The sequence below is a fragment of the Homalodisca vitripennis genome, chromosome 6 (assembly GCF_021130785.1).
Source record: "Homalodisca vitripennis isolate AUS2020 chromosome 6, UT_GWSS_2.1, whole genome shotgun sequence".
Lineage (NCBI taxonomy): Eukaryota > Metazoa > Arthropoda > Insecta > Hemiptera > Cicadellidae > Homalodisca > Homalodisca vitripennis.
Window position 1 is genome coordinate 29,778,790 of NC_060212.1, and position 16,907 is coordinate 29,795,696.

The following is a 16,907-nucleotide window of genomic DNA, read 5'->3' on the forward strand; positions in this document are numbered from 1 at the left end:
GCCAACGGTGTAGTAAAAAAGGTCCAAATGTGACTCATACAGCTTAACACACCTACACAGTCCCGTCTACCGTTGCGTTGGTAAAAAAAAATAGGTGATGTTCAATCACAGGAATACTATTCAAGGTACTACTGGTGATGAACTCTCTTAAAATTGTGGAAAGAACTATTTAGCCACTTGGAATATATTACAACAAAGGTGTACGCCACACCATTTGTCATGTGACAGGCTTGCAGAAGTTGGTTGCATTCAAAATTTCTAGTCTATTCCTATTGCTCATGCAAAATTCCTAGTTTTATTCCTATTGCTCATGCAAAATTCTAGTCTTTTCAGATGGCTATTTCACCAGGCCACATGTATTTACTAATTAATACGTCGCCTGTTATAATGTCAAATGACTATACTCAGTTTGTTTACAAATTTATTTATTTCTTCTGTGAAGTGTGAGTTCCATAAAACCAATCTAATAATATGTATCAATGCTCAGCCAAATTTCGTGGGGTGAGATTCACCACCATCGAACTCTATATTGTCTGCATAGAAATGAAGTCAAAGAAGTAAATTTGTTCTCAAGATATCGTGTAGACAGACAGACAGGAATACACATTTTCCAGCTCTCTGAGCATTAAGCTTCGCTAACGCTCAGTCAACAATGTCATTATTATCTCACATCGTCAACATTCTTGAATTAAGAGAGGATACTGTTTCTACCACACACTGTGTCTGAGAATTTTTAACACAACTAAATTCTTGAAATATTTCAGCCTTGTTGTAGAGTACAGTACCATCTTCAGTCACAGGCTGCCTACTTTTCTCTAATCTGATATCTTTTTCGTTGAAGTTATTTACCCTTCTTAATTATTTTAATGTATTTCTTATTATCCCTGGTGTGACCCTAAAAATGATAGTAATGCCAGCGGTTGCACAATCCTAAGAATTAAGTTTTGTTTCTGTTACCCATTCCATCGTAAAATAATAGTAATCGGCTATTAAATGGAAATCATTACATTTTCCATGTACTTGTAAAACAAAAGAATTGTAGATTCTAAATGTATTACTTGTCTGATGCAGGGAACAGCTGTATGCTGTCGACATTGACTGAGGTCCCAGTCATCGAGTTGGGCTCGCACACCCTCAAGCTAGAGGTACATGAGCCCTCTCCAGAACTGCTGGAGAAGGCGAGGAAGGAGCTAAGGGAGACTCCAGACCTTGCCAGCCAGAGCATTGCCACACTCCAGGACCTGATTAAGGGTAGGACTAAACTATGTACACTTTTTAATAGTACCTTTGATAGGTCTATTGTGCTCATGGTAAATTGATACTTTCAGCATTCTATAATATTTGCTAGGCGTAGAATATGAGGTAATGTAAGATGCTGAAAGAGAACAAAGATTATGTTAGAAGAGTAAAACCTTCAGAATAAAAACTTTTAATCTTTGTTAAATGGTGATTTTTCTGTTTTTATTACTTATTTTACCCAGTGCAAAATTTACAGTGATATAGAACCAACGACTGAGCAGTTCTTACCCAGAATAGGCTGATCACCTATTGGAATTGTGATATTAAATTATTATTTCCGTCCGTTTAAAAAAATACCTAACCCACGAACATTATGTCTTATGACATCTTCAATAAAATTTGCTAAAGTCTGATCTCTTTCGGTCAACAAATATGGAATAGCGAGTGCATGGAAAATCATTGCGTTGGCTTGTGATTCCAAGATGATCATATGATCTGCCAACATCATAAATACTGTGTGAATGTTCAGTTCAGCTCCATTTCACCCCCTATTTAGTGCAAGCATCAGAAATCTGAAGCTGTCACAGACTTGACTCATGGAGTCAGGAGTCACCTCTGTCTGAAGAGATGCAAAAAAGTCTGCAAAGATGAACCATTTTCACCGATTTGACATCAGAGACACCTAGCCTACAAAATCAAGTGTAATCTAGATGAAGATGTATTCGTATTACCTCATCAGGTGAAAAGGAGCTAAACTCTGCATTTGCATTGAATCAAGCCTTCCCACCATAGCTACGATATGTATCATAAATGCTGTATTTATATAATTACACTCTGTGATGTAATTATTACTCTGTTATTTCAATTATTATCTTCAGAGTGGTAAAACATTCTAGTTTGTTATTTTGTGTCTGTGAATTCAAAATCAATAACTTTAAGGTAAAAGGTTGAAATTAATAATTATAAAAAAAACATCTTTACCACCTCACCAGTTGATTCTGATAAAATAGTTCCAGGCCAATAATCAATTATTGGAGTAGTTGAATATTCACTCACTGAATGTTACAACAAACTGTTGCAGAGGATGCTGAACTGACTGCTCCCGTTGACAATGTAGCCTGGTTGACGAGGTTTCTCAGACCAACCAAGTTCTACCCTGAGAGTGCCTATACCCTCGTAAGTCACTTAATAACTTAGTACCATCATTCTATTCCTATCATCAATCATCAAACTTAGGATCTCAGTTAGTGTAGGGCTTAAATCCTGTCTATGACCTCTTTATCAGTACTGTCAATCTTGTCAAATACTTATTCCAGTTTCTCCCTTTCCCTTATGTTTGATAAGGGAAAATATGTTCTCTGACAGACCAGTAGACAATGAAGACGAGCAGAACAAAGAGAAAACAATGAGTTAGAAATAGTGAAAGGTGATAAGGTATTTTTCGATAGTGATTTTGAAAATCATTATTTACCAGTATTTTGCGGAGGGTTAAAACTATTTTAAAAGTAATCAAATGGATGGGTGGCATTTTGAAGGTCTTGATAAAATAATAAGAATTGTGAAATTTAGGGTTATCTAAAATGGTGTTATTCCACCATAGCATCAAAATGTACTTAAAACTTTGCTTCCTCCAAATGGTACCAACTTAAGACAGAGTTTTAAAAAAATGTATTAGTTTTCTTGGAATCGTTAGTTTTGTCTTATCAAGGATTTTAATTTTAGGTATCACTTAATGTGCCAACCATAGTTTTGAGTTGACTCCTTACCCCCATTTAGGACAAGTTGGTGGAAACTATAAACTATCAAAAACTGCCTTAAGTAAAGTTGTTAAATATCTGTAGATGAGATTTTAACAACTCTCAACTATTTAATTATAAGCTTAAGAAGTATATGGTAGGTTAATTTGAATAGATGATTAATAACGACTATGTTTGTTGTTGTATTATTTACTAAAACAAAATTAATTTGAGTTAATGAGATATCATGGCCTTAAAACATAATTGGGTTTAGTAGTTAATTTTGAATCTTGACTACTAGAATTAGTGATAAAATATTGAATCTGTTTGGATAACCAGGAAACCCAGGGTCCCTACTTATGATTCAGTGAAGTATAAGAAATTGGCTTAAGCTTATTTGAAACATATTTTCATTGGAAATTTCAAGAATGTTAATTTAGAATGCATCCCAAAATAATTTTTCCCAATGCATATTCCCTTGGATAGTCAAACTAATTTTTCCACTTAAAGTTATAAAATCTAACCATATTCACTAATGGAAGTGAAGAACCTTTAATCTAATCAACCATTTACTGTTCAAACTGTCCAATGTGATGTTTGTATCAGTCCATGTTGTTTGTCAGATGTGAGCTATTATTGTTTCCCAAATGTACTGATTGGTCCAGTTTATCTGAGATAGATAACAACAACAAAATTGAGCCACTTTCACCTGTCTGGTTCAACTCTAATTGGGTTAAAAAGTACTGTTTTTGTTTAGTTTTGAAGTTAGGTTGTTTTGTTTTTCTTTGTTTAGAGATAAATATTGTATGATTGTAAAATCCTTGGGAAATTAGACCTGACACGAATAAATTCTGATATGGTCCTCTGAACTTGTCACTTAAGTAAAAATTGAGGTTGGACTGAGGCTGGAATATGTTGGAATTGGTTTTTTTGTGTAACCTAATCCTTTAATATTTGAGGTTATGTAAATATGCCCATGTTACTTACCTCTTAGATGGAATTTAAATTTGAATATTTGGCAGTCTACCAAAATAATCAAAACTGAAATACCAGTGGTTTGACCCCATGTAAATTTGTAGACTTCCTTTGGTTACAGTTATTTTTTCACTTAGGACAACAAGCTAAGGATGTCTTTCATAGCACATAGTCCTCCTATAAGGGCCTCTGTGCTGCTTTTGGAGTGATAGGATATTCAGGATGGGGATTGTGACTGTCTCCTGCTAAGACCAAGTGGGATATTCACCATGAGGAGAGATAGTGATAGCAGGCACTATCTCAGATGTACCACCTTGGAAGTAATGGAGACTATCTCTGATCATTGATTACTCAACCATTTAGTCCAATATCTTGACATTTGCTGTTTATACTATGCTTCTCCTGGACGTCCATTAATGACATAGTTTTTGCTGTACCCTCTGTAGATTCTATTCGCAGGTATAAACCAGATAGAAGTAAACCTTCCTAGGATCGATAAGTCAAGTCTAAAGTCTGTATTCATTTTTTTTTACAAATGTACACAAATGAATAAAGATAATATGGCTTACAGGTCAATTTTTACATATCCTATAAGGACAGAATCTATGTTTGGATCAAATTAACTGCATACTATAAGTTAAAAACATTATTTATAGACTACATTTATTACAGAAATAGATAAACTTATATCAGTTGAATAATTAAAATAAATCCTTCAATTGGAGGTGGAAAGTTCTTCAAGAGTAGACTGCTATTTAATTAAATATTCTCTCAAAAGTTTTTAAAATGTAGATTGGTTGTATATTTTCGTAACCATTTTAAAAAACTTCTATGTATGTAGGTTTTTTTAAATAATCACAATAGCTTGAGCGATAACATGCTCGTTTCTAGTATTATAAGTAAACAGTTACTGTTGGTCATTGAATTGTTATGAGACTTTCTTCTACTTCTACTTTACAACAGTTTGTAAATCTCTTTTACTGAGTAATAAAACTAAACCTCATTATTACATTACACTTCTCTTATTGATACTGTTCTTTTTCCTTCATAAAAAGAGTTGTGATAAAAAAAAACCTGATGTTTTGACTCTCAGTACAACTATAAAAAATTGTATTAAAAATTACATGTGCATGTGGGTTGTCTATTAATATAAAATTTTAAACAAATGAACTAATGTTGAATAAATCTGATGTGCAGTTTTAGTTTATGTTTTCTCACAAATTTTGTAAGATTTTTAGTTTATTTTACCTAATGTTCATGATATTGGATACAAAACTAAAAGAATTTTAAAATATGATTTTGTATAATTTGTTTCAATGTTGGTAGCGATTTAATGCCTAAAAAGATCACACAAACTGTGTTCCCTAAATGTATAGTTATAAAGCTGTAATACATAGAATTGTAATGTTTTCAGAGTTTCTGAGTTTAATAAATGATGATTTATTTCTAAAATTTACACTTTTCTCCCTGAAAAGCCTATTTTTAAGACTGTAGAGATTTTTTTTAGATTTCATCTAAAATAAAAATACATAAATTTGAACTTAAAAGAATTAGCCGTATACATATTTGATATACTCTCACATATGCGTTTAGTAATTAATTGCCTCATATATTTTTGTAATTGGTGGGCTAATTTTATTTTCATCACTAGACTAAAACATTAATGTTCTGTTCTAGGTTAAAAACTATTACTCCTTCAAGGTGAAACATAAGAACATGTACGATGGCCTGGTTCCATCCAAGGAGAAGAACATCTTCGACCATGACATCCTGACAGTGTTACCCATGAGGGACCAGGATGGCAGGAGGATATTGGTCATCCAGTTGGGAAGTTAGTTTCTAAAATTTCTAATGTCAGTAATTTTAAGTATCACTCACTGTAGATTTCACCTTCTGAGTTCAAGTAAAAAAACCAGTAAAATTATACATATATATATATATATATATATATATATATATATATATATATATATTTATATATATATTGTGCAATTTTATACAAATTAACATCTTATACATTCACTAAATAATTTATGGTTTTATATAACTAAGAATGACATCTCATAATTGAGGCTGTATTGGAGCATCTTTTTCATTTTTCCGGGATATATGAGTTTTCAGATCTTGGCTGTTACTTCACTTTGTGCTGACTTTTTTTAATTAACAAACTGATGCACCCTTTAGTGTTTATTGTTCATTGGGAGACAATATTCAGAAATAACACTCATTTAGGATCTTTAAGTGGTTGAAAAAATAATTATAATTACTACTTATAATCTGTGAAAGGGAGAGATTTTCCGGTGAATTCCATAATTATTTTCCTGAATATGGGATTGGGAAGTAAGAATGTAAACCAGTTTCTACGCATACCTCTAAGGCTTCATTTAGGGCACCTTTTGTTTGTGGGGCAGAAGATTGCTTGTCGCCCTTGGGATGAGTTTTGGGGAAAAAGTTATGGCTGTATAAAAGTACTTTAATGCATCTTGCCAGGTTTCCAATTCTGGACCACTCTCTTCTCATCATTGGTAAACCCTCTATCATCTAGGGGTTATCCCACTGTTTCATAGCTTGTTAACCTTGTTCATTCAAGTACGAATTACTTTGTAAGAAGTACTGATAATAATACATTATTATTTCATTGAAGAATCGTTGTACCAGTTAGAAATAAAATAATAGCATCTATCCCGAATTGTATGCTTACGATCAGTGATTATTAAGTGTCTATGAAACAGTCAAATCCCTGAATATATTCGTATGATATTTTCCATACCTCCATCAGACTTCTACAACCCTTTAAAGCCACTAATGTGTTATTCGTCAACTAAATTACCAAAATGTCAATTAAAAACGTCTTTAATATAGTAAACTAATAGCTTCTTTTGAAAATCAGCAGTTGTGAAAGTACGTTGTCTTTTTCTTCAAAACCAATGTTAACCTCAAACACATGCTCTTGTTTTCAATTGTAGGAGTATGGGAAATGTTTATTTTAAAGATAACATTAATACTCGTACAAATGCTTTTAATTTTTCTTGTATTATGTGTAGTGTATGTATGTTTATATTAAACTATGAGATGAAAATATGTAAACAATTTTTCTTGAAAAATTAAAAAGCTCTTGAATGTGTACTTATTACATATTTAAAACTAGCTGTTTCCTTATGCTTTGAATGCTTTTCGTAAGCTTTGCCTACGAAAAGAACGTAGTTAAGACAAAATTGGGGGGCTCCAGACAACTGATATTTTTCTGTAGTGGACAGAGAGTAAGGCCCCATTTCTTTCTTGAGAACAATCTTTCAGCAGTACATGTCAGTAATACTGAATTATTTAAATAATAATAGCCCTTTAATAAAAAATTAATTTAAAAAATTAGCAAGGCTAGGATAGCAGGCACCCTTGTTGCAGTGTATGAGCACTTCTGGTTCAAGTAAATTATATTTCCAACGCCGATGTTGAGTTTACCTTCTTGCCACGATCAAGAAAATCTGTCAAAAGTATAGCCATTGTACATGTTCATGTACTTATTAATAGTGTTCAACACTCAAGCATTACGTTCAACCAGAAATTTAATTTAAAGACAAATATACATCAAAACTTAGCACCTTCAAATAGTGTTTGTCTATTTAGTATACATAACTGTCTTGTAATTGCAGTTTGTAATGTGCAGGTGCTTTGATAACTTTTATATTTTGCAGCGCCGCCTAGTGGTGAGTTACATCAATGGGCATAGCATATAAACCTTCTACATGGAAAGTACATATATGTACAAATTTTCATAATGATTGGTCAAATAGTTTCTGTCTATAAAGGACATACAGACATTCATTTATTTTTATATATATATATATATATATATATATATATATATATATATATATACAGGGTGTATATTATGTCTGGAAACACCCAAATATATCCTTTAATAATTTAAATATAAATTTGAAACCTCTTACAATCGTGATAGAGATTGGGCATCTACTTTTTGGAACAATGTTTTGTTATGTCACACAACGGGGGACGTCCTGCCGAGGGTATCGTGAATATTCTTAATGGAAGCCTATACCTTGTGATACATAATTTTAAAGGGAATAGCTTACTGAATTGAATGCCACAAACCGCATCTCAAAGGAATTATTCTATCAGAAAATAGAGCATTTTTAGTATTGAAAATTTACTGATGTTCAACAATGTAATTTTAACATGGTTCTTGCCACAAAATGTGTTACACTAATTTTTTAGCATTTTTTTAAATGTTCAATTAAATAAAAACAAAAATTTCATTTTAAGCTGGTTCTATTAGCACAAATTTGCCAGTTTTTATTACAGTACAATTATGGAAATACTTATGTTATTGATTTCTTATTACAAATAAAAAATAATGTATGCTGTTAGAAAAGTCTTACAACAAACGTTTTACACTGCATTTGGTGTCAAAGCAATTGTTCGAAACTGTGTTCCTTCTACGGTTTGACAATGAGCCAATCTTGTGTAAAATGATTCGACAGAGTTGCCTAACATTTCTTCAGTTATCAAAGCAATCTCCTCTATAATCCTGTTTCTTAGGTCTTCCAAATTATGAGGCTTTCTTCTATAAACATTGGATTTTAAATGACCCCCATAGGAAATAATCGATTGGTGACAAATCCGGAGATCTTTGGAGGCCATTCGATTTCTCCTCTTCGGCCAATCCATTATATGAGGAAACCTTAAATCCAAATACTCTCTTACCTGTCTCCCATAATGGGGTGGAGCACCATCCTGCTGAAACCATAAATTATCAAAGTATTCTCCTGATGCAATTTGAATAGCTGGGATTATTTCATTTTGGAGCATATTGTAGTAAAGTTCGGCATTTAAATTTCCATTGATGAAAAAGGGTCCAACAATTTTGTTTACCTAAAATTCCACACCATACGTTCAGTTTTTGTGGTTGCTGTGAATGGGACTCAGTAATCCAATGTGGGTTTTCACTAGCCCCAGTAACGGCAATTGTGCCTGTTAACATTGCCATTTAGGAAAAAAAGTTGCCTCATCAGAAAATAGTATGTTGGTCAGAAAATCTCTATTGTCATCACATTTGCGCATCACAAGTTCACAAAACTCAACTCTTCTGTCGTAATCATCCTCAACTTAACTGTTGGACTAAATGAACTTTAAATGGTTTGTATTTATTAATTTTTCAAAATCTTACTCACAGACATAGGGGTGCATATCATGTTGCTGTGCAGCTTTTCTGAGGCGATGTATGTGGGTCTTCAATAAATGTTTGCAAAACATCTAATGCATGTTCTTCATCTGTTGCAGATTGTATCCTACCCGACTTTGGCCGATTACGTACACTCCCTGTCATTTCAAAAACGCTCAATAGTTTTTGATATTGTTGAAACACTTATGGGATTCCTTTCTGGGAAAGTGTCATTAAACAAATTACAAACTTCCCGATAAGATCTTTGACGATCGCCATATCCTCGCATCATCAACAGAGTAATTCGTTCTCTTTCAGACAATTCCATTAAAATGCCAAATAAAAACTGAACTACTGTAATTAGATAACTTGTTGACAGCAATGCTTCAGAGACACTGAATTAACTCGACAGGAATGATATGACCTTTGTCCATTTGTAATTCCCAAGCTTAGACCTGTCTAGTAAAAGCTCCACGCTCAACAAACTGAAACCTGTAGACCAGATGATTAATAACACAATAATGTTTCTCATAGGCTAGTGACCTTTGTCTCTTTAAACCTTCCTGCTGACTGGAAAACACCAAGTACAGATTCATAAGTAATCAGAGAAAGTGACTCATAAGTTTTATTCATTGTAATAAAAACTGGTAAATTTGTACTAATGAAACCAGCTTAAAAATAAATTGTTTATTTTATTTTAATTGAACATTTAAAAAATGCTAAAAAAATTAGTGTAACACATTTTGTGGCAAGAACCATGTTTAAAATTACATTGTTGAACATCAGTAAATTTTCAATACTAAAAATGCTCTATTTTCTGATAGAATAATTCCTTTGAGATGCGGTTTGTGGCATTCAATTCAGTAAGCTATTACCTTTAAAATTATGTATCACAAGGTATAGGCTTCCATTAAGAATATTCACGATACCCTCGGCAGGACGTCCCCCGTTGGTGTGACATAACAAAACATTGTTCCAAAAAGTAGATGCCCAAATCTCTATCACGATTGTAAGAGGTTTCAAATTTATATTTAAATTATTAAAGGATATATTTGGGTGTTTCCAGACATAATATACACCCTGTATATGGATAAAATCAAGATTACCAGCAATACAGTTGGCTCATATAGAACATTATTTCGGAGTGGGCTAACATCCTAGGACGTTTAGGAGGTATATAATACCCTCCAAAAACAGGGGCTTGAGAATCTTACCTCGGAAAATTGTAGAGGTTTAATACATGTACCTCATAAACATGTTCTAGCTTAAAATATACTACTGGGATCAATTGTAAGGTTGTCTTTCAAAATTTTAGAGGGTTTGAGCCCCCCTTAAGTATGCCTATGGCTCATGTAGTACAATACGCATGCTTGAAATTTAATTTTCTACAATTTATACTAATAAACTAAATGAATATTTAAAATTACTAAGCCACGTAAGGTTTTTTAACTCAGCTTGACTAATATGGAATTTAACTTAACAGTTTCAGCTGCATATATTGGCAATCTTATTACGTCTTATCCGATGTCTTATTATGTATTTTAAATTAACATAATGTATAGTATAATATAGTTTTGTATAGTGTAATGTATTATACATTTTATTTCTTGACGTTGTCTATAGCAATGTAAAATTGACAAATGACAATAAATAAAAATGAAAATGAAAATCTTACAAAATGTTACAATCAGTTTTATTTATATTTGCCTATCAAAGAATAATAAGATTTTAAATTGTCACTAATATTGCAGCTGATAGAATTTTGTACTATTTTTCATTGAACTTGTTTAAGGGCTTGGCTAAATCTAAATAATTCCCATGATTTTTTTATATATAAATAAAATAATCAAATAATATTGTTGAAATAAATTACGTTTAAGGTCTCGAACTTAAAAATATACTATAATCTTTTGAGAGCTTGTTATTAAACTAATGATTGTTTACAGAGAAGTGGAAGCACAACAAGTGTTCGCTCGACGAGGTGTTCAAGGGAGCGGTTCTGTTCATGGAGGCTGCGATGTTGGAACCAGAGACTCAGATCAGTGGAGCGGAAGTCATCTTTGACATGGACGGTCTGACGTTACAGCAGACATGGCAGTTCACTCCTCCCTTCGCGAAGCGGATCGTTGACTGGCTGCAGGTACAGTGGTTTGAGTTCCTGATTTGTCAATCAAACTACCAATCAATTAAACAACTTGAATTTTCTCCTCAGACAAATATTCGAATCAGTCAATGAGGTAGGCTATATTATAAAGTAGCCTAGGTTCAATATTAAAGCTATTTACATTCTTTGTTTAGTATGTTCACTGCTGTGGACACACAAGTGCACTTGGCGTATCGTGCTGAGGGTACACTTGTGCTCCTAGCACAACATCAATGTTTCCCCCTAATTTTAAAGCTGGTGGTTTGTGTTTAATTAACTTTACATATCTCCTCGAAATAATTTTCTATATGCGCCACTGATTTCTGTTATAATGTTTCAGGACAGTGTACCACTCAGGATTAAAGGAATCCACATAGTCAATCAGCCCTACATATTCAACATGGTGTTTGCTCTCTTCAAGCCCTTCCTGCGAGATAAGCTTAGGAATAGGGTAAGTTGAGTTAATTACAGACAGGATAATGGAAAAATCCTCTACGGTCACTGAACAAACATTTGTGGAAAGTTAATCTATAAATTTAAAAAGGAGGTGTAGCTCTCTAACAGATATGCTAGAAAAAGACGAAAAATAATACAAAACTTACATGAGGTTGATTAAATTTTGTTTACCCACAAAATACAACTGGGATGTTATAACCCTCATTATTGGCCAACTTAATGTTATATCGTGTACAATGATTAATGCTCATTCATGAACATGAGCATTGGGAATTTACCTCAAGTTCTAATGACAGCTGTGGTGTTCCTATTATACATTGGCGTTATTGAAAATTCTAATCAATGTACCAAATGCTATGAACGAGAAACCTTATGGATAGTTAGTTACATTTGGACTAAACTCCATGAGAAAATAAGACATTTCTTTTTTAACCCATACACTGACGGATTTCAGAAACTCTTTACAGTGACAAGCTGTCCAAGATGTCAGCACTCAATAAAATAAATGTAAATTCTATGTATAAACAAATGCTCTTTGATTAATATGGTTGAAAAATCAGTAAAAATGCATTTTCCTTCACATGTTATGATAAGGCTTTAGACATTTTACCTTATTTATGTTCCATAATAATGTTATGTTAATCTGGCAGTTTAACCCTCCATCAGGCGCTTAGAATTAAAAACACCATCAGGCGCTCACAGAGGTTTCCTCCAGGTTAGCGAATAATGGATATCATAGTCGTTTAAACTGTTTTTATTTGTTTAAATATTCATACTGATTTAATTACAATGTAATATATTCATTTTTAGAAATTAAATAAAAATTACTCTCTTATGTAATGAAATTTCCAAATAAGAAATTCAAAATAAAAAAAATGTTATTGTATAGTAACAATATGATTTATTTTAAGGAACAATGCAATTAATTGTAAAATGTTTAACCTACTGTTATAATATATGGAAATTAACTTAGTTTTTAACTTCTTACAAAAACAACTTTCTTCAATTCTTGAGATATTATACAATTGTAATGTCAATTATTACTCTAAAATCAAAATTTATTTTTTACTACAATTTTTTTAAACACTACACAAAGTTTCAAAACATTTTCCTTCTGGTTCTTATAACGACAATGTTCACTAAATAAACAGTACTAAAATGTTCCCTAGCACACGGGTACTGTACTGACAAGTCTCTCGTCTTCATTCTCCATTTCACAAAATTCAAACAAAATATATTGTAAAACTTAAAAAGAAACCATCACAGGTGACACATTTATGCGCACACGGATTATTACTCCATAAAAACTAAACACTATAAGGCGCTCACGGAGATTTCGTCCAAGCACTACAAACACAACATCGGGCGCTCACGGAGGAATCGTCCAGTCTCGCACGGAAGTAGACCTCATACTGACAGATTTTGACAAAGATAAGCAGGAGGCTATTGTTTCGCTTCCCCGAAAGATGCTCGTGAAGTACACTGCGGGAAAAGACTGCCAACATCAGAAAACTAGTACAATTTTTTAATATCAAAAAATACACGGAGGAAAACTCCGTTTAGCGCCCGATGTAGGGTTAATAAAGTTTGACATTTAATTTTTTTAAGTAGTTACCATTTTTTAACCAGTAAAAATATTTAATTCAGAAATAGAAAAATTCAGCACTAATCAGAAATACATATGTTAGTATTTTAGACATACCTTTGATCTTTTGAATATCACTAACACTTTCATTTACATACGGGTGGACTTTTCTGAGAAAACCAGTTTTATTTTTTATTTAGGATCTGGAAAAAACACTTTTACATGAAACCAAAGTTTGATTATTAGGACTATCATAATAATTTTTGTTATTATATGTATGTGAGAAAGTGTGTTAAAAGGAAATACCATAACATCAACCCCAACAGTGATGAAAAGTATAAGTATACTTGTACAATATCAAAGACCAACTATTAAGTATTTTGACATGGAATAAAAATATAGAGGCTGCTGTATTATTTGTTCATTTGATCGCTGGACTCTTTGTTTACTCTATCAGCGTGTTTGAAACAAAGGTTGATGGTAGTTCTAATTTCAATTCTCTCTACTGAGCTTTGGCTAAAAATAGCAAAGTGTTAATTATTTGTATGTATTGAACTTATTGGGAACTAATTTATTGGGTAGATTATTTAACAAGAGCCGTTTGTCTCAGATCTACTTCCACGGCACGGATCGCAACTCTCTACATAAGCACTTGTCTCCCAAGTACCTCCCAGAGTGTTACGGTGGATCCTCCTCAGTCGTACGTGTCTCTGGCCCAGAGTGGTACGAGCTCCTTCTACGCCTTGAGAAGGAATATGAAGGTACGGTATTTACAAAATACAGAGTGGTGTGAAGCCAACTTATGTATTTCTGTATGAATACTGCTTAGCATTGTTGGTGGGAAGAGAAACATTATAGAAGGAAATGTCATTTCATATGGTCAATTGTAATGATATGTTGGAACATGCAGCAACCTGTCACCTGTGTTTGTAGCTACTAAATTATTATGAAAGTCTATGACAGCATGTCCTTAGATAGTTGTCCATTATTGGTTGTCACGTGGCTTGAATGGATAAATTTAACCCCCTTTTGGCGTTTGATGCAATACTATGCACCATTATATTGTTCCTGTTTTATTCTGTTGTAATATTGAACAATAAGCAATTCTGTGACAATCACGGTTTGTACAAGTAGTTCTGGCGTTTTCTACTAGATGTCAGCACTTCCTTGGCCCTCTCTCATGAGATTTTGCACCTTGATGAGTTCACTACAGTCACACAGTGTATACAGCTACCGCATGTTGTTTCATGTTACCCATCCTGCAGCATTTTATGGTTTTATTTCAAGTGTTTATTGTACCATGAAAATATTCAAGACAAAAATAGACTATTGGCTTTGTTTACGTGACGACACAAACACGGCATAGCGAAAACGACTTAGTGGACAATATGTAAAAATGACTTTGAAAAAAGACACAAAAAATATATTTAAACTTGAGGAACCAATGTAGTTCAATAAACTCAATTATAAGAGAGAGGTCTTAGTATCAAGCTTACTTACTCTATGATTTTAAGACTATAAATGTAAACAAATTGAAAATAGTGGTTTAAATCAATTTAAATTATGTTTCTGCTGTCATAAAGCAATGTTTATGAAAAAACACTTAATTACATTTAACAGGCCTTTTAATTTGTACTATTATACAAAAATCTTTTTCTAATTACCTGATTTTTTCTGTGAAATTTTTTGATATATTAATAGCTATTATGCTATTATTTGGGGCGGAGACAAATCCAACAATCAGAGATCATTATAATCGGTACAGCCATTCTTGAGTTATAAATGGTGTAACTAACCTGGCTTTTTTTAATTTAGAAAAACCCTAAAGCATTGTCTATAACAGTATAATCTCACCAAATCACTTATATCTGTATATATTCTTTGTTACAGCCATAAACTCCTACGGTTACAAGAAAGTGGCCAAGAAATAGTGTGAGATACAGTGAGTGCATGAAGTTCCTTTCACCAAGAAGTGCCTCTCTATACAGGGTCAATAACTGTCACAATTAAGTCTAAAGATAATTCCTGTAAAACTCAAATAAAATTTACTTAATTTATAGAATGTAGATATAATACATTATGCTCATGCTGTATTGTAAGTTAACACATATTTATTGTGTAAGCATATTTATCAGCATATGGTTTAGACTAGAATTCTGTGATTACACATCCCTCTGTTTCTTTCACTTTAAAATTCGATTTAAAGAAGTGTATTGTTAAATAAAAACACCTTTATTATTTATTCATCTGAAGTATATTATACTTAACTATAACATACTTAAAGTGCACTAATTAAAACTGCAAAGCAGTCACACAAATAGTCTGAAAATAATGTATAGTTTTAAATAAACTTAATCCATCTTTCTCTTATTTACGTAATGGAAAATTAGATATTTTTCTCAATTTGAACGAAATAATATCCATTTATTCTAATATATCATTCACTATTAATTTTACAAAAAAACAAGTTTTATTTTGAAATAATAGATTATTGATATCAATACATAATCCCTGTTTCGTTTGAATTTTAATGTAAAAACCATTACGTTAGGTAACTGTAAATTTAGCTTTCTTGACTTGTTTAGTTTTAGTACTATATATAACGACTTATTATTTATTGCACCAATATTTTGCTCAAACTAATGTTTGTACTTGTTTTTTATATACATCGAGTATTATTTTGTTATAGATGTATGGACTTATTCTAAGTTGTTATGTTACCTCTGTACAATGGTCAAGGTTACTAATTATAAAATGATGTATGTTTATTGAGTTACCTGTTTTATTTCCTATTAGCCATTACCGGCAGCTTCAAATCTATTTTTCAAAATATAAGTACATAGCTAACTTGGGTGAAAACACAGATGAAATACAATGTATCCCTATGACATTTTTTAAACAGAATTAGGCTTATATAAGGTACATATTATTCCAGTTTCCTTGGTTAAGTTTTGAAAGGCAACTGACTCTTATGTCAGAGCATTTTTGGTTCTAATGATTTATATTTCCACCACCACAGTCAAGGATGTAGCCAGCAAGGGGATCCAAGGGTCCGGAACCCCCCTCTCCATTTTCATTTCCTTTTTAGTAAACGATTATTATTTAAATAATTCAGTATTACTGATATGTACTGCTCAAAGATCGTTCTCAACAAAGAAAACAGGTCAAGAACTTTTTAAGGAACAAAATGGGGCCTTACTCTCTGTCCACTACGGGAAAGTATTAGTTGTCTGGATCCTCCCAAAATTTTTTCCTGGCTTTGTTCTTAACCACAGTTTAGTTTGCCTTGCCGCCATGGTCAAGAAAAATATACACATATTCCAAGCGCTTAGTTTTCCAGTATATTATGATATTTCTAACACCAGCCATGTTAAATAAGCCATGTTGTTCCGATGAAGAAATATAATTATTTGGGTCATTTAAATTCATTTATAGTCTAGTGTATTTATAGTGCCACTTACGAGTTTACGTTGTTGCCCCGATAAAAAAAACAAAAACACGTAAGTCTCAAAAACCTGCTTTGACCAAAAAAGCATCTACTTCTGAAACAAGGAGAATATAGTAAAAAAAATCCTCACTAACCCTTGTACT

At 32.5% G+C, this 16,907-nt stretch overlaps 1 protein-coding gene across 5 annotated transcripts in view; it reads left to right on the plus strand.

The window, feature by feature from the left end:
• Positions 1–16,086, plus strand: part of LOC124364166 (alpha-tocopherol transfer protein-like) — a 64,551-nt gene extending 48,465 nt beyond the window's left edge. For all 5 annotated transcript variants that reach the window (XM_046819438.1, XM_046819441.1, XM_046819440.1 and 2 more), the window contains exons 2-8: positions 1,072–1,251; positions 2,321–2,415; positions 5,628–5,781; positions 11,079–11,272; positions 11,616–11,726; positions 13,927–14,077; positions 15,207–16,086. In XM_046819438.1, coding sequence (XP_046675394.1) covers positions 1,072–1,251; positions 2,321–2,415; positions 5,628–5,781; positions 11,079–11,272; positions 11,616–11,726; positions 13,927–14,077; positions 15,207–15,247 — 926 coding nt within the window. In that variant the 3' untranslated portion in view covers positions 15,248–16,086. The remainder of the gene's footprint in view (positions 1–1,071; positions 1,252–2,320; positions 2,416–5,627; positions 5,782–11,078; positions 11,273–11,615; positions 11,727–13,926; positions 14,078–15,206) is intronic.
• The last annotated feature ends 821 nt before the right edge of the window (positions 16,087–16,907 follow it).